Source organism: Hyla sarda, chromosome 9 (genome assembly GCF_029499605.1).
Source record: "Hyla sarda isolate aHylSar1 chromosome 9, aHylSar1.hap1, whole genome shotgun sequence".
NCBI lineage: Eukaryota > Metazoa > Chordata > Amphibia > Anura > Hylidae > Hyla > Hyla sarda.
The window spans coordinates 18,241,546-18,269,207 of NC_079197.1; the positions used below are offsets into that span (position 1 = coordinate 18,241,546).

The window sequence follows — 27,662 nt, forward strand, 5'->3', positions numbered from 1 at the left end:
GTATGGGGGGTCTGTGAGTCTTTTACGAAAATATTAGTGATCCCCTCATGCCGGATAAGGGCTCATTCACATTGCCGTTGTGCTCCAGTAGAGGGAGCAATGTCGGCCATTCTGTTGGAAGAACTGGAGTTGAGCTGAGAAAAACTATACTGCATGTCCTATTTTTTTTTTTTCTGCTCAACTCCGGTAAAAAAAACAGATCCCTAATGGATCCATTCAAGTCAATGGGATCTGTCAGTGTCAGTTGTGCTCTGAGCCTTTCTTGGTCTGTTCGGCACATTAAAAAAAGAGCCGGTGTAGTGCAAAAAACGGTCGGACACAGAAAAGGTCGGAACACAACAGCGGTGTGAACTTTGCCTAATACTTCAATCAGTCCTATGTCTTTTTGGTACCCCAGGTCTGTTACCGCACATTCAAAATGATCCGTCTGCTGTCACTATGGGGAATGGCGGCACCCACTTACCTCACGCTGAGCTGTGCACAGTCCAAGATCTCTCCATCACAGTTCCACGTGCTGGTTTGTAACGTATTTCCACATGGGCATACAAATAATCTCTTCTGCTGCCAGATTTCTTCTTCCTCATCAAGTTCCTCAGGGGTGAAGCGCATAGCGTGGATCCGATGCACCTCCACATTAGACAAGGCGAACTGTCGGAACAGAATATTAGAATATAATAAGATAAGTGCATCCCAGACAAGCCAACAAGTATTAGTGATACTAGTGATAGCTAGTGATGAGCGGCAGGGGCCATATTGGAATTCGCGATATTTCACGAATATATTGACGATTATTCGTCCTATGTTCGCGAAATTCGTATATTCGTTATGTTCGTTCACTTTTTTTTTCCATGCAAAAATTGGCATAAAAATTCAAATTCACAAAAAACACTCAAAAAAACCCTGAAAATCCCTCATCATTACAAATGTATAGCACTACAGTAATCCCCCCGACCTACGATGGCCCCGACATGACGACATACGATCACGCTCAGAGGCCATTGCATGTTGAAGGCAGCATCAACATACGATGCTTTTGTATGTCACCGCCACCGGATAGCCGTTTACGGTGCCCCGTGTGGTCCGCTGACGATCACTTACCTGTCTTTGGGGCTCCGGCGCGTCCTCTTCGGTATTGCCTGCATCGTCGGCTCTCTCCATCGTCGTCATCACGTCACTGCGCACGCCGTCCCATTATCCAATAGGAGCGGCGTGCGTAGAGACGTGATGGCGGCGACGGAGAGCGAGGATGCCAAGGAAGCAGAGGCCTTGCCGGAGCGTCGGGGACATCCCGGGGACGCGGCGACAGCGATGGAAGGCGACATCCAGGGCAGCGGTGACAGTTCGGAGTGGCGGGGACAGGTGAGTATAACCTCCAATACCAGTGGTCTTTAACCTGCGGACCTCCAGATGTTGCAAAACTACAACTCCCAGCATGCCCGGACAGTCATTGGCTGTCCGGGCATGCTGGGTGTTGTAGTTTTGCAACATCTGGAGGTCCGCAGGTTGTAGACCACTGTCCTATACTTTACATTGCACGGATCCCTCAACATGCGATGGTTTCAGCAAACGATGGTCCATTTGGAATGGATTACCATCGTATGTTGAGGAACCACTGTATATTCTAAATATTTGCGAAATCGCAAAGTGCCGATATTCGCGTTAAAAATTTGCATTACGAATATTCATGCTCAACACTAGTGATAGCGCTATGAGTTTCCCTTGGCCGTTCTCAAAATCACAACAGGATAAAGTAGATATTCTCCATTAAAGGGGTACTCCGCCCCTAGACATCTTATCCCCTATCCAAAAGGATAGGGGATAAGATGTCAGATCACGGGGGTCTCGCTGCTGGGGACCTCCGGGATCTCCGCTGCGGCACCGCGCTTTCATTACTGCACAAAGCGAGTTCGCTCTGTGCGTAATCACGGGGGATACAGGGGCCGGAGCATCGTTATGTCACGGCTCCGCCCCTTGTGACATCACGCCCCCCCCTGAATGCAAGTCTATGGGAGGGGGCGTGATGGCCGTGGCGCCCCCTCCCATAGACTTGTATTGAGTGGGCGGGCTGTGATGTTATGAGGGGGCGGAGCCGTAGCGTCACGATGCTCCGGCCCCTGTATCGCCCGTCATTACACACAGAGCGAACTCGCTCTGTGCAGTAATGAAAGCGGGGTGCCGCAGCGGAGATCCCGGGGGTCCCCAGTGGCGGGACCCCCGTGATCTGACATCTTATTTGGATAGGGGATAAGATGTCTAGGGGCGGAGTACCCCTTTAAGGCCTCTAACCTGGTCTTTGCAGTATATAAAGTCGATATTCTCCATTAAGGCCTCTAACCTGGTCTTTGCAGTTAGTGTGTCGGTTTAGGTGTCTCAGGAACTGTACTGTGTTGCTTTCCCGCACCAGGATTAGGTCAGCGGTCCCATCTGCTAAGTGCGCCGTTGGGGATAGGCCATCTTGACTTTTGGGACAAGCGCTGGACATTCCAGTAATGTTGATCGCCATGAAGGAACCCGTCACCTTCTTCCACGTGTCTGAGTCACAGTCTGCTAGTAGAGAAAGAGGCGTGAGGGTGTGCTCATAAGGTAGAAAAAGATAATGGATGACTCTGCTATGTCCAATAATTTAAAGGAGTTGTCCAGAATCAAAAGGTTACCTCCTACAGAACCACTGTGCATGTTAAAGGGGTACTCCCGTGGAAAACTGGTGCCAGAAAGTTAAACAGATTTGTAAATTACTTCCATTAAAAAATCTTAATCCTTCCAATACATTTTAGGGGCTGTATACTACAGAGGAAATGCTTTTCTTTTTGGATTTCTCTGATGTCACGACCACAGTGCTCTCTGCTGACACCTCTGTCCGTTTTAGGAACTGTCTAGAGCAGCATAGGTTTGCTATGAGGATTTTCTTCTGCTCTGGACAGTTCCAAAAATGGACAGCAGATGTCAGCAGAGAGCACTGTGGTCGTGACATCAGAGAAATCCAAAAAGAAAAGCATTTCCTCTGTAGTATATAGCCCCTAAAAAGTACTGGAAGGATTAAGATTTTTTTTAATAGAAGTGATTTACAAATCTGTTTAACTTTCTGGCACCAGTTGGTTTAAAAAAAAAAAAAAGTTTTCCACTAGAGTACCCCTTTAATAGTTTCCCAGGGATCTCACTTGACATAATAAATTATAGCCTTCAATTTCTGCATTGTAAACTTGTGTTGGTCATGCTGTGCATCTTTGCCCTCCCCGCCTGACTACGACTACAGCACATCTATAGACTCAAAGTATCAATGTGTTCTATGTGCCAATTGTTCTATATATATATATATATATATATATATATATATGTACACAAAAACGCTTACAGACTGCCCTATAAGACCTTTACTGCCATAAACAAGTTGATTTAAAGCAGTGGTCTCCAGACGGTAGTCCTCCAGATGTTGCAAAACTACAACTCCCAGCATGTCCGGGCATGCTGGGAGTTGTAGTTTTACAACATCTGGAGGGCTACCGTTTGGAAACCACTGATAAAGAGTATGCAGTACTCAGTGTATACACTGTGTGGGGCCCATGATGGGTCACCAGGTCATCCCTTTGCTTTGCACAAAAGCCTATTATAACAAGTCAGGAAAATTCAATGCGGACTATTTCTCTGTATAAATATATGAAAGAGACATTTATATATAGGTAGAACAGTAGGTCTTACTTTCTTCAGAGTCTTCTGTCATCTCTCGTAATCTGTTTGAGGACTCGGAACAGACAAGACACCTATAAAAAAACGAAAACAAAAAAAAATCTTTTGTAAGAAAAATGTTTAAATGGGCACTGTTGGATTCAAAAACATTTTATATGTATTATGTACCTCTTGGCAAAACATTAAAAGGGGTTATCCAGGAAAAAAAACTTATTTTTTTATGTATATATATCAACTGGCTCCAGAAAGTTAAACACATTTGTAAATTACTTCTATTAAAAAATCTTAATCCTTTCAGTACTTATGAGCTGCTGAAGTTGAGTTTTCTTTTCTGTCTAAGTGCTCTCTGATGACACCTGTCTCGGAAACTGTCCAGAGTAGAAACAAATCCCCAATAGCAAACCTCTTCTACTCTGTGCAGTTCCTGAGACAAGCAGAGAGGTCAGCAGAGAGCACTGTTGCCAGACAGATAAGAACAACTCAACTTCAGAAGCTGATAATTATTGGAAGGATTAAGATTTTTTTAAATAGAAGTAATTAAAAAATCGGTTTAACTTTATGGAGCCAGTTGATATATATACAGTATATACATATATATATATATATATATATATATATATATATATATATATATCAAGTTTTTTCCTGGAATACCCTTTAAACCTTTCTCATATTTTTCTACTTTTTATAGAAATCACGTGTTATAAAAAAAGACCACTAGGGGTCCCCATACTATGCAGACCATAATCCTGTCTGGCTGCAGCACCATCTTTGTCCCAGCTGAAGCACAGGCTGGGACAAAGTCCAGGAAGTGAGGGCGGGACTAGCACTCCTCTGTGCTCACTCCTGTCCTATCAGACTGCAGCATGAAAACAGAAAGAAGGGGGTTACAGAGCAGCCTGCAGTGATTGGATGAAGAGACCCAGCACAGCAGACTCAGGGAGGAAGTGAATGCATGGTTACTGAGGGTGGGCTTAATGCTTGTCTCATTCCCCTTTCTGAGCAGTGGATGTCAGAATGAGTGAGCAACAGAAGAACAGAGGGATTTGTCAGCCAAATACAGAAGCTAGACACATAAAAAGACATGTAAAGACTCTGCATGACCTAGTGAGAAACATATATAAGGTAAGCTTTAAAGCATAAGATATACTGTATGCAATGCTGATTTCTATAACCATGCATTTAGAGTGCAAGCTCTTTGGTGAAGTCCCAATAGTAGCTATGTGACATCTCTATGTACAGACATACGAAGAGAGGAGGATGAGGAGCATTACCCTGTCCGGCAGCGAGTGTTGTCTCTTGGGCTGGAGCTGCTGTCTTGGGCCTCCTGGAATTCTATGGTCCCTCTGTAGGAGCGGTTACTGAGCACCATCTTTATGCCTAAAATGAAAAGACTTCAGCACTTCATACAAATGACAAGCATATCCAGTCTAAAGTCACATGATTCCGACATTTCCATTACAGTGATCCCTCAACTGCCTCAGGTTACAATATTTTCGGTCTTTTCTGGACCATTGTAACCAGACTCAACATACAATGTACAGACAGTCCAGATCTGTGATACCTGTCAATGGCCAGAAGATCTGACCAATCAGAATGGACATTTCACTGGTAAAACCCCTGTATTACTGAAGTGTATGCACTGACTGGTGTCTGGTAGTGCCCCCTACAGTACAGGGAGGTATTACATGTTCTGTACTACTCTTTACCTGTATTACTGAAGTGTATGCACTGACTGGTGTCTGGTAGCGCCCCCTACAGTACAGGGAGGTATTACACGTTCTGTACTCTTTACCTGTATTACTGAAGTGTATGCACTGACTGGTGTCTGCTAGCGCCCCTACAGTACAGGGAGGTATTACATGTTCTGTACTACTCTTTCCCTGTATTACTGAAGTGTATGCACTGACTGGTGTCTGGTAGTGCCCCCTACAGTACAAGGAGGTATTACATGTTCTGTACTACTCTTGACCTGTATTACTAAAGTGCATGCACTGACTGGTGTCTAGTAGCGCCCCCTACAGTGCAGGGAGGTATTACATGTTCTGTACTACTCTTTACCTGTATTATTGAAGTGTATGCACTGACTGGTGTCTGGTAGCGCCCCCTACAGTACAGGGAGGTATTACATGTTCTGTACTCTTTACCTGTATTACTGAAGTGTATGCACTGACTGGTGTCTGGTAGCACCCCCTACAGTACAGGAAGGTATTACATGTTCTGTACTACTCTTTACATGTATTACTGAAGTGTATGCACTGACTGGTGTCTGGTAGCGCCCCCCTATAGTACAGGGAGGTATTACATGTTCTGTACTCTTTACCTGTATTACTGAAGTGTATGCACTGACTGGTGTCTGGTAGCACCCCCTACAGTACAGGGAGGTATTACATGTCCTGTACTACTCTTTACCTGTATTACTGAAGTGCATGTACTGACTGGTGTCTGGTAGCGCCCCCTACAGTACAGGGAGGTATTACATGTTCTGTACTACTCTTTACCTGTATTACTGAAGTGTATGCACTGACTGGCTGTCTGGTAGCGCCCCCTACAGTACAGGGTGGTATTACATGTTCTCTACTACTCTTTACCTGTATTACTGAAGTGTATGCACTGACTGGTGTCTGGTAGCGCCCCCTACAGTACAGGGAGGTATTACATGTTCTGTACTCTTTACCTGTATTACTGAAGTGCATGCACTGACTGGTGTCTGGTAGCGCCCCCTACAGTACAGGGAGGTATTACATGTTCTGTACTCTTTACCTGTATTACTGAAGTGCATGCACTGACTGGTGTCTGGTAGCGCCCCCTACAGTACAGGGAGGTATTACATGTTCTGTACTCTTTACCTGTACCAGGGTTAGCTGCTCCTTTGGACACCAGGTGAGGGCGGCTCCATGTTACTTTTTAGGACACTGTGTACTGTACAGGACCCTGAAGAAGCTCCTGTCCTCTACATAGACAGTGATTACAGCTCCCAGCAGATCTCTATTACTTTTATATGTAAGGATTTGCTTCATCTATATTAGTTATCTACTTATTTTTGTTTAATCCTCACTTTTTCCTATTTTTGGATGACATTTTGGGGACTTCAGAACCAATTCCCAGGTTTCCATAGACTTCTGGTCTCAACATACAATGGTTTCAACATACAATGGTTGTCCTGGAACCAATTCATATTGTAACTTGAGGGAGCACTGTATCTTCTATGGGCCTATAAGCATTAGGCTCCTTGTAAGCTTGTGTTCGCATCATGTGACACATCTTCTGCTTTGCATGATAAGCCAGACCTAAACCATTTCTAAAACTTTCCCCACCCATAAAGACAAACTTCGAACCACGAAACGTATTTGGACCAGTGTTTTTATGCACAAGATCTCACCTGCTAGATCGTAACGTATAGGTCCCACCCAGCGCATGTCTTCGCTGTGTATGTACTGACTGGTGTCTGGTAGCACCCCCTACAGTACAGGGAGGTATTACATGTTCTGTACTACTCTTTACCCGTATTACTGAAGTGTATGCACTGACTGGTGTCTGGTAGTGCCCCCTACAGTAAAGGGAGGTATTATATGTTCTGTACTACTCTTTCCCTGTATTACTGAAGTGTATGCACTGACTGGTGTCTGGTAGCACCCCCTACAGTACAGGGAGGTATTACATGTTCTGTACTACTCTTTACCTGTATTACTGAAGTGTTTGTACTGACTGGTGTCTGGTAGCACCCCCTACAGTACAGGGAGGTATTACATGTTCTGTACTCTTTACCTGTATTACTGAAGTGTATGCACTGACTGGTGTCTGGTAGCACCCCCTACAGTACAGGGAGGTATTACGTGTTCTGTACTACTCTTTACCTGTATTACTGAAGTGTATGCACTGACTGGTGTCTGGTAGTGCCCCCTACAGTAAAGCGAGGTATTATATGTTCTGTACTACTCTTTCCCTGTATTACTGAAGTGTATGCACTGACTGGTGTCTGGTAGCGCCCTCTACAGTACAAGGAGGTATTACATGTTCTGTACTACTCTTGACCTGTATTACTAAAGTGCATGCACTGACTGATGTACAGTACAGGGTGGTATTACATGTTCTGTACTCTTTACCTGTACCAGGGTTAGCTGCTCCTTTGGACACCAGGTGAGGGCGGCTCCATGTTACTTTTTAGGACACTGTGTACTGTACAGGACCCTGAAGAAGCTCCTGTCCTCTACATAGACAGTGATTACAGCTCCCAGCAGATCTTTATTACTTTTATATGGAAGGATTTGCTTTATCTATATTAGTTATCTACTTATTTTTGTTTAATCCTCACTTTTTCTTATTTTTGGATGACATTTTGTGGACTTCAGAACCAATTCCCAGGTTTCCATAGACTTCTGGTCTCAACATACAATGGTTTCAACATACAATGGTCGTCCTGGAACCAATTCATATTGTAACTTGAGGGAGCACTGTATCTTCTATGGGCCTATAAGCATTAGGCTCCTTGTAAGCTTGTGTTCGCATCATGTGACACATCTTCTGCTTTGCATGATAAGCCAGACCTAAACCATTTCTAAAACTTTCCCCACCCATAAAGACAAACTTCGAACCACGAAACGTATTTGGACCAGTGTTTTTATGCACAAGATCTCACCTGCTAGATCGTAACGTATAGGTCCCACCCAGCGCATGTCTTCGCTCTCCCTTAGGACGTCCCCGAAGAAGCCGTAGCCGATCAGTGACACCGAATATTTCATCAGTTGTCCTCCGTGGTATGAAGCACAAACATCCAGTGGTTGTGTGTCACCTACAAACAAAATAAATAAATTAACCATGTAGATCCATTCTTTCTTAAATCTGGAGTTACACCATATGGAGTAAAGTATTAAACCCCAGCTCTTAAAGTGGTACTCCGGGGAAAAAAAAAAAAAAACAGTTTTCAAACTGGTGCCAGAAAGTTATACGGATTTGAAAATTACTTCTGTTTAAAAATCTTAATCCTTCCAGTAATTATCAGCTGCTGTATGCTCCAGAGGAAGTTGTGTAGTACTTTCCAGTCTGACCACAGTGCTCTCTGCTGACACCGAAACTGTCCGGAGCAGGATAGGTTTGCTATGGGGTTTTGTTCCTGCTCTGTACAGTTCCTGACCCAGACAGAGGTGGCAGCAGAGAGCACTGTGGTCAGACTGGAAAGATCTACACAACTTCCTGTGGAGCATACAGCAGCTGATAAGTACTGGAAGGATTAAGATTTTTAAATAGAAGTAAGTTGCAAATCTGTATAACTTTCTGGTACCAATTGATTTGAAAACATTTTTTCCTCCCTAGTTCCCCTTTATAGGGGTACTCCGGCGCTAAGACATCTTATTCCCTGTCCAAAGGATAGGGCATAAGATGCCTGATCGCGGAGGTCCTGCCGCTGGGGACCCCCTCGTGATCTTGCACGCAGCACCCCGTTAGAATCAGTCCCCGGAGCATGTTCGCTCCGGGTCTCATTACTGGCGATCACGGGGGTGGAGCATTGTGACTGCTGTCACGCCCCCTCCCGTAGGCTTGCATTCAGGGGGCGGAGCGTGACGTCACACGGGGCGGGACGTCACAATGCTCCGGCCCCCGTGATCGCCTGTAATCAGAACCGGGGACTGATTCTAACGGGGTGCTGCATGCAAGATAACGGGGGTCCCCAGCAGCGGGTCCCCCGCGATCAGGCATCTTATAAGATGTCTTAGCACCGGAGTACCCCTTTAATCAATGAATTCAGATGTTTCATTCATTCCCATTGGCACAGGTGTATAAAATCCAGCCCCTACCAAAGTAGTCTAAGTCATTCTAAAGCAGTGATCTCAAACTGTGGCCCTCCAGATGTTGCAAAACTTCAACTCCCAGCATGCCCGGACAGCCAACGGCTGTCCGGGCATGCTGGGAGTTGAAGTTTTGCAACATCTGGAGGGCCACAGTTTGAGACCACTGTTCTAAAGAGTTTGCCGGTAAGTGGATGCCTTCTACTATGACTCCCCTCTGATACATGAAGTCAGGGGAAGGACCTGGCATGTTGGAGTTCAACTGCCCAATCCATTGTTGTGGAGAGAGGACACCCATGGAGGAGTCTGGCAGCACCTTCCCTCCCCTTCCAGTTCAGTTCACATACCTACTTATAGCTCATATTGCTAGACTTACACCTATAGTATTGAACTTCCTCAAAGACTTCCCCATCATTGAGTAACTTTATGTTGATTTACCGATAATAATGTGCAGAGCTGATGTCACCGGGTCATTGATTCCCATTGTTGCAAAACATACACAATCTGTAGAGCCTGAAGACAAAGAAACAATGGTTTATTATCAGACATTATTCTTAAGTACAGACAGATCATTAGAACCAGAAACGTAAAGGGGTACTCTGGTGGGAAAATAAAATTCACTGGCTCCAGAAAGATTAGTAAATTACTTCTATTAAAAAATCTTAATCCTTCCAGTACTTATCAGCTGCTGTATACTACAGAGGAAATTGTGTAGTTTTTTACAGTCTGAGCACAGTGCTCTCTGCTGCCACCTCTGTCCATGTCAGGAACTGTCTGGAGCAGAAGAGGCTTGCCATGACTATTTGCTCCTACTCTGGACAGTTTCTGACATGGACAGAGGTGCCAGCAGAGAGCACTGTGGTCAGACTGAAAAGAACTACACAACTTCCTCTGGCGCATACAGCAGCTGAAAAGTACTGAAGGCTTAATTTTTTTTTTATAGAAATAATTTACAAACCTGTTTAACTTTCTGGCACCAGTCGATTTAAAAAAAAAAATTTGAGGATCTATTCACACGTACAATATTCTAATGGTGCAGATTTGAAGCTGTGTTCAGTCATTTACATTTAGTTGATAAGTACTGGAAGGATTAAGATTTGTTAATAGAAGTAATTTACAAATCTGTTTAACTTTCTGCCACCAGTTGATTTGAAAAATACTGTTTTCCACCAGAGTACCCCTTTAAACTACTTTGCCGTTGTTTTTTTTTTTTTTTTTTTTTTTTTTTTTTTATTGTAATTGTTTGGTTATTGAATATTTTGCAGAAATGCCCTCCGGAAATGATCTGGGCGGACATTGCGCCAAAATTCCACCGCGTCAACATGGCCTCCGGGTATGTTCACACGGGCACGTTTTAGTGCACATTTTGCTGCAGATTTTCTGCATTGTTTGTTTTCTCCACCCATCGACTCTCATTGGGTAGCAAAATCAGCTGCAGAAAATCTGCAGCAAAATACGTTGTAAGACATGTAGTGAAATAAAGATGTGGCGCTTACCAGCTGGTATAATTCCAATCCGTAGGTGGCATGGCGTCAGTTTCGCGTCCTCCTTGTCTTCGCAAACTCCGCTGTCACTCTGCGTACGTCTCACCAGCCCGTGAAGCAATTCGCTGAACATGCCATCCCCTCCAACACACACCACCCTGGGGAAAATACATGATAACATGAGCGAGAGGAGAAGAGCAATAGTCTGCAGAGTGGAAATATAATGGCGGTGAGAGGATATTGTAGGGTGTAAAAGCTCACTTTGTATATGGTCATTCTAGCTCAGTGGTTTCACAACTGTGGCCCTCCAGATGTTGCAAAACTACAACTCCCAGCATGCCCGGACAGCCGCTGGCTGTTCGGGCATGCTGAGAGTTGTAGTTTTGCAACAGCTGGAGAGCCACAGTTTGAAAACCAGGTGATTCATAGTCTGGGGACACTGGTGTTGTAAGATACGGTCACACTATGGTGTCGTCTAATAAAAAGGTTAAAGGGGTACTCCTTTGGAAAACAAATGTTTTTAAATCAACTGGTGCCAGAAAGTTATACAGATTTGTAAATTACTTCTATATAAAAATCTTAATCCTTCCAGTACTTATCAGCTGCTGTATGCTACACACTGGATTTGGTGTAGTTCTTTCCAGTCTGACCACAGTGCTCTCTGCTGCCACCTGTGTCCATGTCAGGAACTGTCCATAGAAGGAGTAAATCCCCATGGTAAAACTCTCCTGCTCTGGACAGTTCCTGACACGGACAGAGGAGTCAGCAGAGAGGACTGTGTTCAGACTGGAAAGAACTACACAACTTCCTCTGGAGCATACAGCAGCTGATAAGTACTGGAAGGGTTAAGATTTTAATAAAGAAGTCATTTACAAATCTGTATAACTTTCTGGCACCAGTTGATTCGAAAATTTTTATTTTCCACCGGAGTACCCCTTTAATTCAGTAAAACAGACTTACCCATCGTAAGTCCGTAGATCGGAATCCATGATGTAGTCTCTTGCATGGTTTGCCCGTGTTGTTTCTTGAAATGACAAAAAAGTACAGTAGGAATTAAAATGAGAAAGTTTAATTATTTGGCCGGAAATATTTTGATATTTTAGGTTCCCTAGTCACAAGGTGACTATAGGGGTAGGTCAATGTGCGTGGTTCAATAACTAAAACTGTATTATCTGGTTTAAAGACAGTCCCTGTTTGGAAATAACCAAATAGGGCCTTATAAAGCAGATTCCCTAGGAAACCAGGATGCAAAGAGTTAAAGGGGTACTACGGTGGAAAACATTTTTCTTTATTTTATTTTTTTTAAATCAACTGGTGCTAGAAAGTTAAACAGATTTGTAAATGACTTCAATTAAAAAATCTTTACCCTTCCAGTACTTTTTAGCAGCTGTATGCTACAGAGGAAATTCTTTTCTTTTTGAATTTCTTTTTTTGTCTTGTCCACAGTGCTCTCTGCTGACACCTCTGTCCATGTCAGGAACTGTCCAGAGCAGCATAGGTTTGCTATGGGGATTTTCTCCTGCTCTGGACAGTTCCTGAAACGGGCATCAGGTGTCAGCAGAGAGCACTGTGGACAAGACAAAAAAGAAATTCAAAAAGAAAAGAATTTCCTCTGTAGCATACAGCTGCTAAAAAGTACTGGAAGGGTAAAGATTTTTTAATAGAAGTCATTTACAAATCTGTTTAACTTTCTGGCACCAGTTCATTTAAAAAAAAAAAAAAAAAAAATGTTTTCCAGCCGCAGATTTGCCCCATTTCCGTCCTGTGTGAGCATATCCCAATAGTGAGCTTAAATATTCATTGACTACTGTGACTCCCAGAATCGCATCACCTGAATAAAGCAGCTGCATGGCTCCAGCGAGCACTGCTTCCTCATCATAGTTTACCCAGGCATAGCGCCCTACATACAGTTGTGGCTCTGTCTGGTACTGCAGTTCACACCAGCTCGGTACCCTTCCAATGAAGAGTTGCTGTAAGCTGCAGTACCAGGCAAAGCCAAGACCATATGTGTGGCGCTGTGCTAGGAGTCCGATTCTAAATGAATCAAATATTAAAGGGGTACTCCGGTGGAAAAGGTTTTTTTTTTTTTTTTTATCAACTGGTGCCAGAAAGTTAAACAGATTTGTAAATTACTTCTATTAAAAAAATCTTAATCCTTCCAGTACTTATTAGCTGCCAAATGCTACAGAAGAAATTATTTTCTTTTTGGAACACAGTGCTATCTGCTGACATCATGACCACAGTGCTCTCTGCTGACACCTCTGTCCATTTTAAGAACTGTTCAGAGTAGAAGAAAATCCCCATAGAAAACATATGCTGCTCTGGACCGTTCCTAAAATAAACAGAGATGTCAGCAGAGAGCACTGTGCCCGTGATGTCAGCAGAGAGCTCTGTGTTCCAAAAAGAAAAGAATTTCCTCTGTAGTATTTAGCAGCTAATAAGTACTGGAAGGATTAAGATTTTTTTTTATAGAAGTCATTTACTAATCTGTTTAACTTTCTGGCACCAGTTGATTTGAATTTTTTTTTTCCCACCGGAGTACCCCTTTAATGGGAAATGTTTTTTGTAAAAAAACAGACTATAGGGCTCTTTACAGTATAATATAGATCCTTACCAATCACATCAGTTTTAATCCCCGCCAGCTGGAAGAGGGGACTTATTTTACTGTAGTAAATTCTTGACGCTTTACCGCGTCCTCCATACGGGTTAATGAACACAAGAAGTTTCTTTGGCCTTGTGTGTCCTGTCACCAAGAAAGAATATTTTTATTATAAGGTATATGAGACTTTACTTAATCATATAGAAAATATACTATAGAGGTGATCACAAGATGGTCACATGACCTATAGATGACATAGTGAAATTGTTATAGTCATTCCAATAATACAGTGTTTCCCAACTAGCGTGCCTCCAGCTGTTGCAAAACTACATCTCCCAGCATGCCCGGACAGCCAACGGCTGTCCGGGCATGCTGGGATTTGTAGTTTTGCAACAGCTGGAGGCACCCTGGTTGGGAAAAGACTGCAATAATACAATTAACTGATAGTATCCAGTGTCCATGCCCTTGCTCTACTGGTATGTCAGTAGCAAAATAGGGATATACAAAAAAAAAATGTAATTAAATAAATAAAAATAAATATATATATATATATATATATATATATATATATATAAATAAATAAATGTATTTATTTAGTTATTTAATAAATAAATTAATTCATTAATTAGATAACTTAATACTTAGGTTGGCTACACATGGCCTGAATCTAAAGGCCTGATCGAAGAACTCAATATAAATCAGAGCCACCAAAGGACCAGACTGGCTTGTTAGGCTAGGTTCACATGCCGGAATGTTAGGACGGCTCGGAAATGCGTATCCACAGACGGCAATGCATTTATGGGAGGATTCCACAGAAAGAATTGACATGTGGAGGCCGAAATAGGATTTTCCACAGCAGGTGTTTCAGCCGCAGAAATTCCGCCGTGTGCACGGTGCAGCAGAATCCCATTGAAAAGAATGGGACCCTGCTGCAACTGAATTTCCCAGCGGAATTCTTCCGTCATATTCCGCTGTGTGAATGAGTCCTTGTTATACACAGAGATGTTGGACATTTCCCGTGTATACCACACCTTCCTAGCATGTGAGGTCTTCAAGCTTCAGTAATAGCCACCCCAGAATATTACTTACCCATTGACTCCAAAAGAAACTAGAATCTGCTCCCCATTCATTGTGAATCCTGAGACTGCTTCCAATAAGTAAGACTCCTCTACATGAGTGAGATTGCTTATTGAAGAACAAGAGAGAAACTGATTCTTTCAATTAAAAAATAACTATATAAATAAAAAAAAATATAAAAAATATATATATAAATATATATATATATATATATATATATATATATATATATATATATATATATCCAATTTATCCGAGCTACAATAGAAACACTTGAATTATAGCCAGGGATTCTCATAATATGAAGACTTTACCGTCATATAGTGCCAAAATAATACCGCTATTTACAGCCCATATTTCACAACTTTATAATCCCAAGGTTATGTTGCCATATAAAGAGCCCACATGATACCAACATAGAGTGGACTACAGCAGTCACTCAGTTAATTTGGGGGAGATTTATCAAAACCTGCGCAAACCTGCGGTTTATCAACGCCTGTGCAAAAGTTGCCCAGTTGCCCATAGCAACCAATCAGATCACTTCTTTCATTTTGCAGAGGCCTCGTTAAAAATGAAAGAAGCGATCTGATTGGTTGCTATGGGCAACTGGGCAATTTTTTCCTCTGGACAGGTTTGGATTATTCTCCCCCTATGTGTTTCTACTTGCAGAAGAAACACGCCGGAAGCTGGAAGTGGTATATTCTACAGGTGAAACTATATATATGGTGGTGTTGTGTCCATAGGCACACCGGTATATGGATAACGGGGGAGATTTATCAAAACCTATGCAAAGATGCAAAGGAAAAGTTGCCCTGTTGCCCATAGCAACCAATCAGATCACTTTCATTTTGCAGAGGCCTTGTTAAAAATGAAAGAAGCGATCTGATTGGTTGCTATGGGCAACTCAGCAACTTTTCCTCTGGACAGGTTTTGATCAATCTCCCCCAATGTGTTATAAACATTCTGGAGATTTTTACAATTAATTTTGCTTTCTTTTGGAATTTTTTTTCTTTCCTTTCGGGTGGTGTTTTTAAATTGTTTGACCCACTAAAAGTTATGTTCTATTTATGGCAATTCACATATATTTGTTTGAGTATTAGCGCCTTGGACGTTTTCAACCACATTGGCTTTAAAGGGGTTATCCAGGAAAAAAAAAAAATTTATATATCAACTGGCTCCCGAAAGTTAAAAAGATTTGTAAATTATGTCTATTAAAAAATCTTAATCCTTTCACTACTTATGAGCTTCTGAAGTTTAGGTTGTTCTTTTCTGTCTAAGTGCTCTCTGATGACACCTGTCTCGGGAACCGCCCAGTTCATAAGAGGTTTGCTATGGGGATTTGCTTCTAAACTGGGCGGTTCCCGAGACACGTGTCATCAGAGAGCACTTAGACGGAAAAGAACAACCTTAACTTCAGAAGCTCATCAGTACTGAAAGGATTAAGATTTTTTAATAGAAGAAATTTACAAATCTGTTTAACTTTCTGGAGCCAGTTGATATATATATATATATATATATATATATATATATATATATATATATATATATATATATATAATATATATATATATATATATATATATATATATAATATATATATATATATATATATATATATAGATAGATAGATATGTATAATATATATATATATAATATATATATATATATATATATATATATATATATATGTTTTTTCCTGGATTACCCCTTTAAGATAGGCCTTAAAGGGGTACTCCAGGGAAAAACATTTTTTTAAATTTTTTTTAAATCAACTGGTGCCAGAAAGTTAAACAGATTTGTAAATTACTTCTATTAAAAAAATCTTAATCCTTCCAGTACAGTGGAAGTTGTGTAGTTCTTTCCAGTCTGACCACAGTGCTCGCTGCTGACACCTCTGTCTGTGTCAGGAACTGTCCAGAGCAGGATAGGTTTGCTTTGGACAGTTCCTGACACGGACAGAGGTGTCAGCAGAGAGCACTGTGGTCAGACCGAAAAGAACTACACAACTTTCTTTGTAGTACACCGAAGCTGATAAGTACTGGAAGGATTAAGATTTTGAAACAGAAGTAATTCATAAATCTGTTTAACTTTCTGGCACCAGTTGGTTTAAAAAAATAATGTTTTCCACCGGAGTACCCCTTTAATCTACATCATCATGTCATCCAATAGCTAATATCACCCTTGTAGTACCAGAAAAAAGTCGCAGTGTAGCCGTGATAATGAATTGTGTACGGTTTATTTGCTTCTTAGATTTATTTAATGTCATGTATCTTCTTACGGTTTACCATGGTTGTTATTCCTTACCTGGCTCGAACATTTTGTTCTGGATGGCCTGCACCCAACTATGCGCCACCTGGGCATCTGGAGCTGTGAACGTCACCAACTGCAGAGACCAGCGCTGGGAAGACATGCGGGACACGTGATACACTAAAGGAGAAAAAATGAAGAACTTTGTGAGTAAATGAGTGAACTCACCCAAACACAGTATTCCCCAACCAGTGTGCCTCCAGCTGTTGCAAAACTACAACTCTCAGCATGCCCAGACAGCCAACGGCTGTCTGGGCATGCTGGGAGTTGTAGTTTTGCAACAGCTGGAGGCACACAGGTTAGGAAACACTGACCTATCACCTTTGGTAAGATAAAATGAAGAACGTTCAGGTCCTTATTGACATGAGTGTTTAATGAATACAATGTGGCTCACAAAAATAAGGAGCAAAGAAGCTGTCCAGCATCACACAGTCTGACCACAGTGCTCTCTGCTGCCACCTGTGTCCATGTGAGGAACTGCCCAGAGTAGGAGCAAATCCCCATAACAAACCTCTCCTGCTCTGGACAGTTCCTGACACGGACAGAGGTGTCAGCAGAGAGCACTGTGGTCAGACTGGAAAGAACTACACAACTTCCTCTGGAGCATACAGCAGCTGATAAGTACTGAGAGGCTTATTATTATTATTTTTTTTAATAGAAGTAATTTACAAAGCTGTACCCTTTTAGGATCTATTCACATGTACAGTATTCTAATGCTGCAGATTTGAAGCTGTGTTCAGTCATTTACATTTAGTTGTTTACAATGAACTCTGCAGCATAAAATCTGCATCAAATATGCGCAGGATACTGTACGTGTGAATACGCCCTTAAAGGATCATGTAAAAAAAAAATCACTTAGTTTGCTGGGGGTCCAAACGCTGGTGCTCCCGCAATCTCCTGTATGGAGCCCCGGCTCTCCTATACAGCGGCCGTCACGCCCCCTCCATATAACTCTATGGGAGAACCGTTCGGCAATCTTTGGTTCTCCCATAGAACTATATAGAGGGGGTGTGGTGGCCCCCGCTTCAGGCGGGGGTCGTGACGCACCGCTATATAGGAGAGTCGGGGCTCTAAACAGTAGATTGCGGGGGGCCCCAGTGCCCCCCGTGATCTAAAAGTTTTTTTTTTAATGGTGCGTTTCCACCTGGCGTAAATGCAGCGTATTTCATGCAGCGCAAAATTTGCGTCAGCAGCGGGAAATACGCTGTGTATTCCTCGCTCACTATACACACAGGGCTTTCCGGCGGCAGCCCTATGCGTGCAGTGAGTATTGGAGGCGGAGCCATGTGCCTTCGTGACTGAGATGCGCGGCTCCGCCTCCAAAACTCATTGCACACATAGGGGGAGATTTATCAAAACCTTCCCAGAGGAAAAGTTGGCCAGTTGCCCATAGCAACCAATCAGATCGCTTCTTTAATTTTTAACAAGGCCTCTACAAAATGAAAGAAGCAATCTGATTGGTTGCTATGGGCAACTGGGCAACTTTTCCTTTGCACAGGTTTTGATAAATCTCCCCCATAGGGCTGCTGCCATAAAACCCTGTGTGTATAGCGAGTGAGGAATACGCAGCATATTTCCCACTGCTGCCGCAAATTTTGCGCAGTTGGAGATCCTCTGCGTAAACGCCAGGTGGGAACGTGCCCTTACATGATACTTGTCCTTTAAAGGGGTACTCCGGCGGAAAACAATTTATTTTAAATCAACTGGTGCCAGAAAGTTAAACAGATTTGTAAATTACTTCTATTTAAAAATATGAATCCTTCCAGTACTTATCAGCTGCTGTTTACTACAGAGAAAGTTATTTTCTTTTTTTTTTTTTTTTTTCTGTCTGACCACAGTGCTATGGGGATTTGCTCCTTCTCTGGACAGTCCCTGACATGAACAGAGGGAACTGTGGACAAAGAGAAAAGAAATTCAAAATGAAAAGAACTCTCTCTGTAGTATTCAGCAGCTGATAAGTACTGGAAGGATTGAGATTTTTTAATAGAAGTAATTTACAAATCTGTATAACTTTCTGGCACAAGTTGATTTAAAATAAATTGTTTTCCGCTGGAGTACCCCTTCAATGGTCTATTCACACGTACAGTATTCTGCGCAGATTTGATGCACAGGATTTTCTGCTGCAGATTTCAATGTAAATTGAATGACTGAACACAGCTTGAAATCCTGCGCATCAAATCTGCGCAGAATACTGTCCGTGTGAATAGACCCTAAAGGCACTTAAGTTAATTTGGAGCTACGCCCCCTGCTGACGAGCATTTAGCATGACAGTTCTGCATTGTTTCTTGCAGCTATTCAGCAGGATGCCCGTGAAATGGAGGTCCACCCCCCTGCGGGTGTAGAATAACCTCCTGTGCGTCAAAGCTGTGGGGTATTAGCGGCTGATGTCACTGGAAATTCCAAAGATAAGACGTCCAACCTGCGTCCCGCCATTGAGTTCACAACCAGCCCGAGGCTGAGGGGAAGCTACATGCATGACCTGATTTAGAAAAGCCTCAGGCCAGGGACTGGGACATTGTCGCGGAACAAAGCGACACATGAGTCAGATAAACATGTTGAAGGGATCACTTTTCGCCTAGTAATTTTCCAGTATGTAAAACGGAGATATGATCATTTTTTTAGTCATTGCCATAGCACCGTGTAAACAGGATTTTGCATTCAATTTAAAGTAATCCCAATGTTGCTATATATATATATATATATATATATATATATATAAGTATAAATTAAAAACCAGTGCAACACTCCATAGAATGAAAAAATGAATAGATTATTGCATCAAAAAAGTGAAAACAGCAGCAACGTTTCGATCCTCTCCAGGATGGAGAGGATCGAAACGTCGCTGCTGTTTTTACTTTTTTGATGGAATAAACTATTCACTTTTTCATTCTATGGAGTGCTGCACTGGCTTAAAATTTTTTATGCATGTGGAAGAATTGTTGGACATGATTCTCACTCAGTAGCCTGTACCCTCAATTTTTTGATTTTTTACCTTTGAGTGCTGTTGCAAATTTCCTATATATATATATATATATATATATATATATATATATATATATATATAAATATAAAGGAAATTTGCAACAGCACTCAAAGGTGAAAAATCCAATCCATATGGTCCACCCTTGAAGCTTCTGTAAAAACCATTGGGGAGATTTATCAAAACCTGTGCAGAGGAAGAGTGGTGTAGTTGCCCATAGCAACCAATCAGATTGCTTCTTTCATTTTCCACAGGCCTCTTTAGAGGCCTGTGGAAAATGAAAGAAGCAATCTGATTGGTTGCTATGGGCAACTGCACCACTCTTCCTCTGCACAGGTTTTGATAAATCTCCCCCCCCATATGATTATATATATATATATATATATATATATATATATATATATAAGGGTGGACCATATGTCATGACTAATAGCAGATAAGGGATCCAGCAATCCAAAGGTACCATAAATCTTGTAGCTTTATTTGATCCATATAAAAGTCCAAATAAACCTACATACAAGACAGGAACACAGGGGACTTGACGCGTTTCGTGGCGAACCACTTAATCATAAGTTATTTCATGACTGCCGTAACCTAGGTTGCATCGGGGTGGCACTTCGGAACTTGAAGTAGTTATATATCCCTTGGGATCAATGAAAGATTGGACTGATCCTTCTGTGGGCTCAGACTTGATATAGTACTAGGTCCAAAAAGTTCTGATCAGAATAACCCCATTTGGAGCCAATCATTGCTCATATGGTCTATTTCTTACAGCAGTGTTTCCCAACCACGGTGCCTCCAGCTGTTGCAAAACTACAACTCCCAGCATGCCCGGATAGCCTTGGGCTTTACAATTTGGCTCCATTGAATTCAGTGGAACTGAACTGCAATACCACACACAACCTGAGAACAGGGGTGGTGCTGTTTTTGGAAGAAAACAGATCTTTTTCTCTAATCCTCAATACCCTCTTTAAAAGGGGTTTGCCAACTAAACATATAACAGAGCTGATTTCTTCCAAAAACAGTGTCATACATGTCATCAGGTTGTGTGTGGTATCACAACGTGGCTCCATTAACTTTAATGGAACTGAGATGCAATTCCACATACAATCTAAGTGCTGCTTTTGGAAGAAATCAGCTCGGAAATCGGTTTAATTGGCAAACCCCTTTTCAAGGGGTTATTCTGTATTGGAAAAACAGCCGATTTCTTCCCAAAACAGCACCACCTCTGTTCTTAGGTCGTGTGAGGTATTGCAGCTCAGTTCCAATAAAATGAATGGAGCCAAGTTGTTATACCACACACAGCCGGTGGACATGGGTGGTGCTGTTTCAATATTGTATTGCATCTATACATTACACAGGTGTTTCCTAACCAGGGTGCCTCCAGCTGTTGCAAAACTACAACTCCCAGCATTGGGAAACACTGTCTAATAGTATAATAGTGTCTAATAATGTAGTATATGTATGGTTTGCAAATAGTCAATTGGGGGAGATTAATCAAGACCTGTGCTGAGGAAAAGTTGACCAGTTGCCCATAGTAACCAATCAGATCGCTTCTTTCATTTTTCAGAGGCCTTTTTAAAAAATGAAATAAGCGATCTGATTGGTTACTATCACTGGTCAATTTTTCCATCAAGTCTTATTCATTAGAGTATGTTCCCACAGCGGAATATCGGCCCGGTTGGACATTCTAAAAAAAAAGTGGGGACTGACAGAGTATGCTGGCACTAGGACCGTTCAGAAATGTGCTGTTTCCATAGACAGCAATGCGTTTCCAAGCAAATTTTGCCCGAAAAAATCTGCTGCCGAAATTCCGCAATGTGCACGGTACTTTGAAAGCAATGGAGCTCTGCTGCAACCGAGTAGAATTTTTTCTGGTGGATTTCACTCCTGCCATTTGATCATTGACCCTATTGTGCTGCCGATATAATGGTGGACAAAAATCCTTACTGATTCAAAATGTGGTCTGAATAGATCCCTAGATCATCATCCCATCTCCAGTAATCTTGTTCCTATAACTTGTGGTATTATATGTTTTAAAGGGGTACTCCACTGACATTTTTTTTTCTTAATTAACTGGTGCCAGAAAGTTAAACAAATTTGTAAATTACTTCTATTTAAAAATCTTAACCCGTCCAGTACTTATCAGCTGCTGTTTACTACAGAGGAAGTTCTTTCCTTTTTGAACTTCCTTTCTGTCTGACCACAAGTTCTCTCTGCTGACACCCCTGTCAATTTTAGGAACTGTCCAGAGTAGGAGTAAATCCCCATAGCGAACCTCTCCTGCTCTGGACAGTACCTGACATGGACAGAGGTGTCAGCAGAGAGCACTGTGGTCAGACAGAGAGGAAGTTCAAAAAGAAAAAGAACTTCCTCTGTAGTATATAGCAGCTGATTAGTACTGGAAGGATTAAGATTTTTTAATAGAAGTAATTTACAAATCTGTTTAACTTTCTGGCATCAGTTGATAAACAAAAATGTACCCCTTTAAGTATTCCTTTAAGACAGGCATCTAAGCCCTTGCTAAACCTGTTCCATGTATCAACCCCTGTCAGAATAAATGCATGCTTGGCTGAGCCGTGCATACATATGTATGTGGCAATCAGGAGAACTCACTGTCAGGATGCAGTTACACCATGGTGTGAATGAGTCCTTAGATCAGTGTTTTCCAATCAGGGTGCCTCCAGCTGTTTCAAAACTACAACTCCCAGCATGCCCGGACAGCCTTCGGCTGTCCGGGTATGCTGGGAGTTGTAGTTTTGCAACAGCTGGAGGCACCCTGATTGGGAAACACTGCCTTAGATAAACCGATAAATGAGCATTCATTATCTACGCGAATGGCAGGGATACCCAAGCAACATACTCACCTATAATGTAAGTAGAGCCCCGAGGGTAAGTATGCCACCTGACAATAGCAATAAAGCGTGATATACCAGACAGATGGTTGCCATTTCCATTGCACTGACACATTGTGACAAAAGTCTTATTCATACTAGACAGAATAATTAGGTAACACGTTTCCTAATATGACTTTAGAGTGAAAATCCAATCGCAATGATCTTCTGATATGTTATAGAAAACACAAAGCGGGCAAAGAAGAGTGGAAAACTGGTTAGAGGAGGGTGGAGGATAGTTGGCCTCTGTAGCTGAGGTTGAGGAAAAGAAGGCTGTGATGCCGTGAATAAAAACAGACCCCAATGGCGTGAAGGAAACCAGACCCCAATGGTGTGAATAAAACCAGACCCCAATGGTGTGAATAAAACCAGACCTCAATGGCATGAAAAAAACCAGACCCCAATGGCGTGAAAAAAACCAGACCCCAATGGCGTGAATAAAACCAGACCCCAATGGCGTGAATAAAACCAGACCCCAATGGCTTGAATAAAACCAGACCCCAATGGCTTGAATAAAACCAGACCCCAATGGCTTGAATAAAATCAGACCCCAATGGCTTGAATAAAACCAGACCCCAATGGTGTGAATAAAACCAGACCCCAATGGCGTGAATAAAACCAAATTCCAATGGTGTGAATAAAACCAGACCCCAGTGGCGTGAATAAAACCAGACCCCAGTGGCGTGAATAAAACCAGACCCCAGTGGCGTGAATAAAACCAGACCCCAGTGGCGTGAATAAAACCAGACCCCAGTGGCGTGAATAAAACCAGACCCCAGTGGCATGAATAAAACCAGACCCCAGTGGCATGAATAAAACCAGACCCCAGTGCCGTGAAAACCAGACCCCAATGGCGTGAATAAAACCCGACCCCAGTGGCGTGAATTAAACCAGACCCCAATGGCGTGAATAAAACCAGACCCCAATGGCGTGAATAAAACCAGACCCCAATGGCATGAATAAAACCCGACCCCAATGGCGTGAATAAAACCAGACCCCAATGGCGTGAATAAAACCAGACCCCTATGGCGTGAATAAAACCAGACCCCTATGGCGTGAATAAAACCAGACCCCAATGGTGTGAATAAAACCAGACTCCAATGGCTTGAATAAAACCAGACGCCAATGGCGTGAATAAAACCAGACCCCAATGGCTTGAATAAAACCAGACGCCAGTGGCGTGAATAAAATCAGACCCCAGTAGCGTGAATAAAACCAGACCCCTGAGAATAAGCCATTAATGAAAAAGTCCTGAAAACCTATTCCGTAGGAAAAAAAATGTAATGTTTTTAAATCAACTGGTGCCAAAAAATTATTCAGATATGTAAATTACTTCTATTTAAAAGTCTTAATCCTTCCAGTACTTATCAGCTGCTGTAGTTCTCTCCAGTCTGACCACAGTGCTCGCTGCTGACACTTCTGTCCGTGTCAGGAATCGTCCAGACAGGAGAAAATTCCCATAGCAAACTTCTCCTGCTCTGGACAGTTCCTAAAATGGACAAAGGTGGCAGCAAAGAGCACTGTGGTGGAGCATACAGCAGCTGATAAGTACTGGAAGGATTAAGATTTTTAAATAGAAGTAATTTACAAATCTGTTTAACTTTCTGACACCAGTTGATATGATATTTTTTTTTCCCTCCGGAGTACCTCTTTTAAATAGCTATACTTTAGCTACATACTAATAAACTGATGGAGAAGGACCACATTGGTACATTTCAGAAAGTGACTACATACTTCCTCTCGGATGCCATGTCTTTAGCATTTATCTGGGACCCCAATTAGCTTGTCTAATGCAGTGGAGTCCAAACTGTGGCCCTCCAGATGTTGCAAAACTACAACTCCCAGCATGTCTGGGCATGCTGGGGGTTGTAGTTTTGCAACATCTGGAGGGCCACAGTTTGGAGACCACCGGTCTAATCAACATTCATGACAGCCCACCGTGACAGACAACAGTGTAATTTTGCAATTATGCCCAAATTTGATCTATAAAAGGGTTAACCAGGAAGAGGCACATACCAAAAAGGATCACGCTTGTAGCACCACATCACGTCATGTGACAGCTCGACAAACAGGTCGAGATACCAAAAAAAAAACGCATAGCTAAAAATAAAACAACCTTCGATGGCGGGGACGGCCAATAAGGTTGAACGCAGCTTCTTCTAATGTAAAAGACAATGATTCATCTCCTTCCATAGCTAATTACAAGTCTTCACCTTCCATAGCTAATTACAACCCCTAATTACGTCCCATTTCCTGCCATGACGTGACGTTACCTGTGAACTGGTTACTGGGGGCGCTAATGCTCTTCGTTTGCTGTTTGCTGTCGCCCGGACAAACTGCGGCGATTTCATTTACCGGAATGGAGACTGTAATCCCTGCAAAAGACAAGAGAGATGGAGATGACTTTTGTCCCTGATGAAGATAGTCGCACGTTCACACCGTATGACGATATGTGACTGAGACGCCTTAATCTCTACGAAATGACGCATGCAATCTATATGCAAACTAGGCCTCACATACTAAAACTAGTGCAGGTAAACAAAACTGGTAATGTCTATGGCAAATAAACATATCTGGGCCTATATATCCCTTCTTGAAGTAACACAGGAGCCATATAACTTGTTTATAATCAGGCTAGTTTATAATTAGGTCAGATTTTCGGTGCACGTCCCACACTGAAAATTGGTACGGTAGAATTTTCTGGTCACACTATCTAGGTACCATTACTCTGTTTGTTTTTTTGTCCTACATGCCATTGTCTGGGTTGTATGCTGGGGACGCCACTGCGCCCAGCATCTGTCCTTCATATCTATACTTATTTTAATATTTGCATACCCTCACTTCCCCTGATGAATCTAGTAAAATAGAGGAAACACGTTGGGAGTGTGAGAGGGCAGAACAAGTCTGTGCTAGAAGTCAGGGTAGGGGCCCCAAAACATCCTGTGCAGGGATTTTATCGCAACCCAGACACGCAGATGTGGTGCTCCATGGGGTGTGAAGGTGAGGTGCATGGGGAAGATGTTGTAGCCCAGGGGCTGATGGTATTAACCCCTAAATGTTCGTGATGCCAGGGTGAGGTTTGCCTATGTAACCACCCGAAGGTAGCTCCGCTAGTCCTAGTTATGCAGGGCAAATAAGAGTCCAAGGCCAGGTCAGGGTTAACAGTAGCTTTACTGAGGTAGACAGATGGTAACAGTCTTTACAGGTAGGCCAGGATCCCAGAGAGGATGTAGTACCTCCCCCTCTTATAAAGGGGGGATGAGCAAGGAGCTCATAGGTCAAGCTGTAGGCTATCTGGTTAGCTGGTGCTCTCTGGGTAACAAACATGTGAATTGAACATGTGACCACATTATCATGTGACTAACTCAAAGGTCCTTTATACAGAATACATATAACACTATAGGGGAGACGCTGCAGGAGAGCCCCTAGGACACAGAGGGCCTCAACCTGACAGGGCCTAAGTACTGTACGGGACCATATCCTGTACTGGGACATCACACAAAGTACCCTGAGTCACCTGGTTGGTTAATCCAAAGTGCCATTCTCTATTTATTGGAATTATGGAGACCAGAATTTCTGTAAAGCAACGGATGAAAGCCATAATTTGTCTATTTTTTACCTGGTTGTTTGTTGATACTGTGAAGTCCTATAGATATATTTGATCCCAGCTGTATATGTGAAGAGTACTTTGTCTTACTTTTGTCTGTGTATGTGTCTATAGTGGGGTTATTTGCATTTTTTTGAGTTTTTATTAATACCTTTGTGCCCAGTATTTGTCATCTGCCCTTCATATCTATACTTATTTTAATACTTGCATACCCTCACTTTCCCTGATGTATCTAGTAAAATAGAGGAAACATGTCGAGAGTTAGGGTTGGAACCCCAATACATCCTGTGTGAGCAGGGACTTTATGGTACCCCAGAAACACACACACAGAGTACCCCGGGACACCTGGTTGATCCAAGGCGCCATTCTCTACCTATTGGAATTACCGGAACCAGGATTCATGTAAAGCGAAGGATATGAGCCAAATAATTAGTCAACTTTTCCCCGGTTGTTTGTTTCAACTGTGAGGTCCTATAACTATATTTGATCCCAGCTGTGTATACAAAGTGTATTTTGGCTTACTTTTGTTTGACATACGACTAAGGGTCATACTGACCCGAAACACGTCAGCTTTTTCTTTTTTTTCCGCCCTGTATTGTTTGCCGCCCATTGAATGAAAGACTAATGCTTTCCCCTTTTGTCCAAATGACAAGCTGGATTCTCTGCTGTGTATGTGTCTATTGTGGGGGGTAATATGCCATTTTAGAGTTTCTTGTGTATCTCCCCCCCCCCCCCCCCCCCCACCCCAGGTCTGGCAATCTAAGTTACAACTAGGCTATATTTAGGTCAGATTTTATGTAGATTTTTTTTTTAGCGCACACTCCACGCCGGAAATCCACAGTACAAGGTACACGTTGCAGATTTTTTTTGCTGCGGATTTGAAGGGCGCATGTATGCACCTATATGGAATTGTAATGCCAAGAAGAAAGTCGCTGAGAACATCTGCATGGATTCATCCGAAGTGTTGTCCAAAACCCGTCAATTTTGGCTGGTTTCATACAATGGTTGTCACTAGAGATGAGCGAACTTACAGTAAATTTGATTCGTCACGAACTTCTCGGCTCGGCAGTTGATGACTAAATTAAATTCCTGCATAAATTAGTTCAGCTTTCCGGTGCTCCGGTGGGCTGGAAAAGGTGGATACAGTCCTAGGAGACTCTTTCCTAGGAATGTATCCACCTTTTCCAGCCCACCGGAGCACCTGAAGGCTGAACTAATTTACGCAGGATAAGTCATCAACTGCC

The 27,662-nt window shown here is 42.4% G+C and overlaps 1 protein-coding gene and 1 long non-coding RNA gene across 4 annotated transcripts in view; one reads left to right on the forward strand and one right to left on the reverse strand.

Moving 5' to 3' along the window:
• Positions 1-27,662, reverse strand: part of LOC130290686 (ceramide kinase-like) — a 35,649-nt gene that overhangs the window by 2,271 nt on the left and 5,716 nt on the right. Inside the window, exons 2-12 of one of the 3 annotated variants that reach the window (XM_056538645.1) lie at positions 25,085-25,186; positions 16,935-17,057; positions 13,569-13,697; positions 11,915-11,978; positions 10,967-11,112; positions 9,909-9,983; positions 8,324-8,476; positions 4,959-5,064; positions 3,697-3,758; positions 2,336-2,547; positions 464-648 (exon numbers count right to left, since the gene is read on the reverse strand). In XM_056538645.1, coding sequence (XP_056394620.1) covers positions 464-648; positions 2,336-2,547; positions 3,697-3,758; positions 4,959-5,064; positions 8,324-8,476; positions 9,909-9,983; positions 10,967-11,112; positions 11,915-11,978; positions 13,569-13,697; positions 16,935-17,057; positions 25,085-25,186 — 1,357 coding nt within the window. Of the gene's footprint in view, positions 1-463; positions 649-2,335; positions 2,548-3,696; positions 3,759-4,958; positions 5,065-8,323; positions 8,477-9,908; positions 9,984-10,966; positions 11,113-11,914; positions 11,979-13,568; positions 13,698-16,934; positions 17,058-18,081; positions 18,254-25,084; positions 25,187-27,662 lie in introns of those variants that run through there. The other 2 variants (XM_056538646.1, XM_056538647.1) reach the window with 2 other exon arrangements.
• LOC130290688 (uncharacterized) lies at positions 14,950-19,610 on the forward strand. Its single transcript, XR_008847665.1, has 3 exons — positions 14,950-15,338; positions 16,881-17,083; positions 19,229-19,610. It is a non-coding gene; the product is annotated as an uncharacterized LOC130290688 (long non-coding RNA).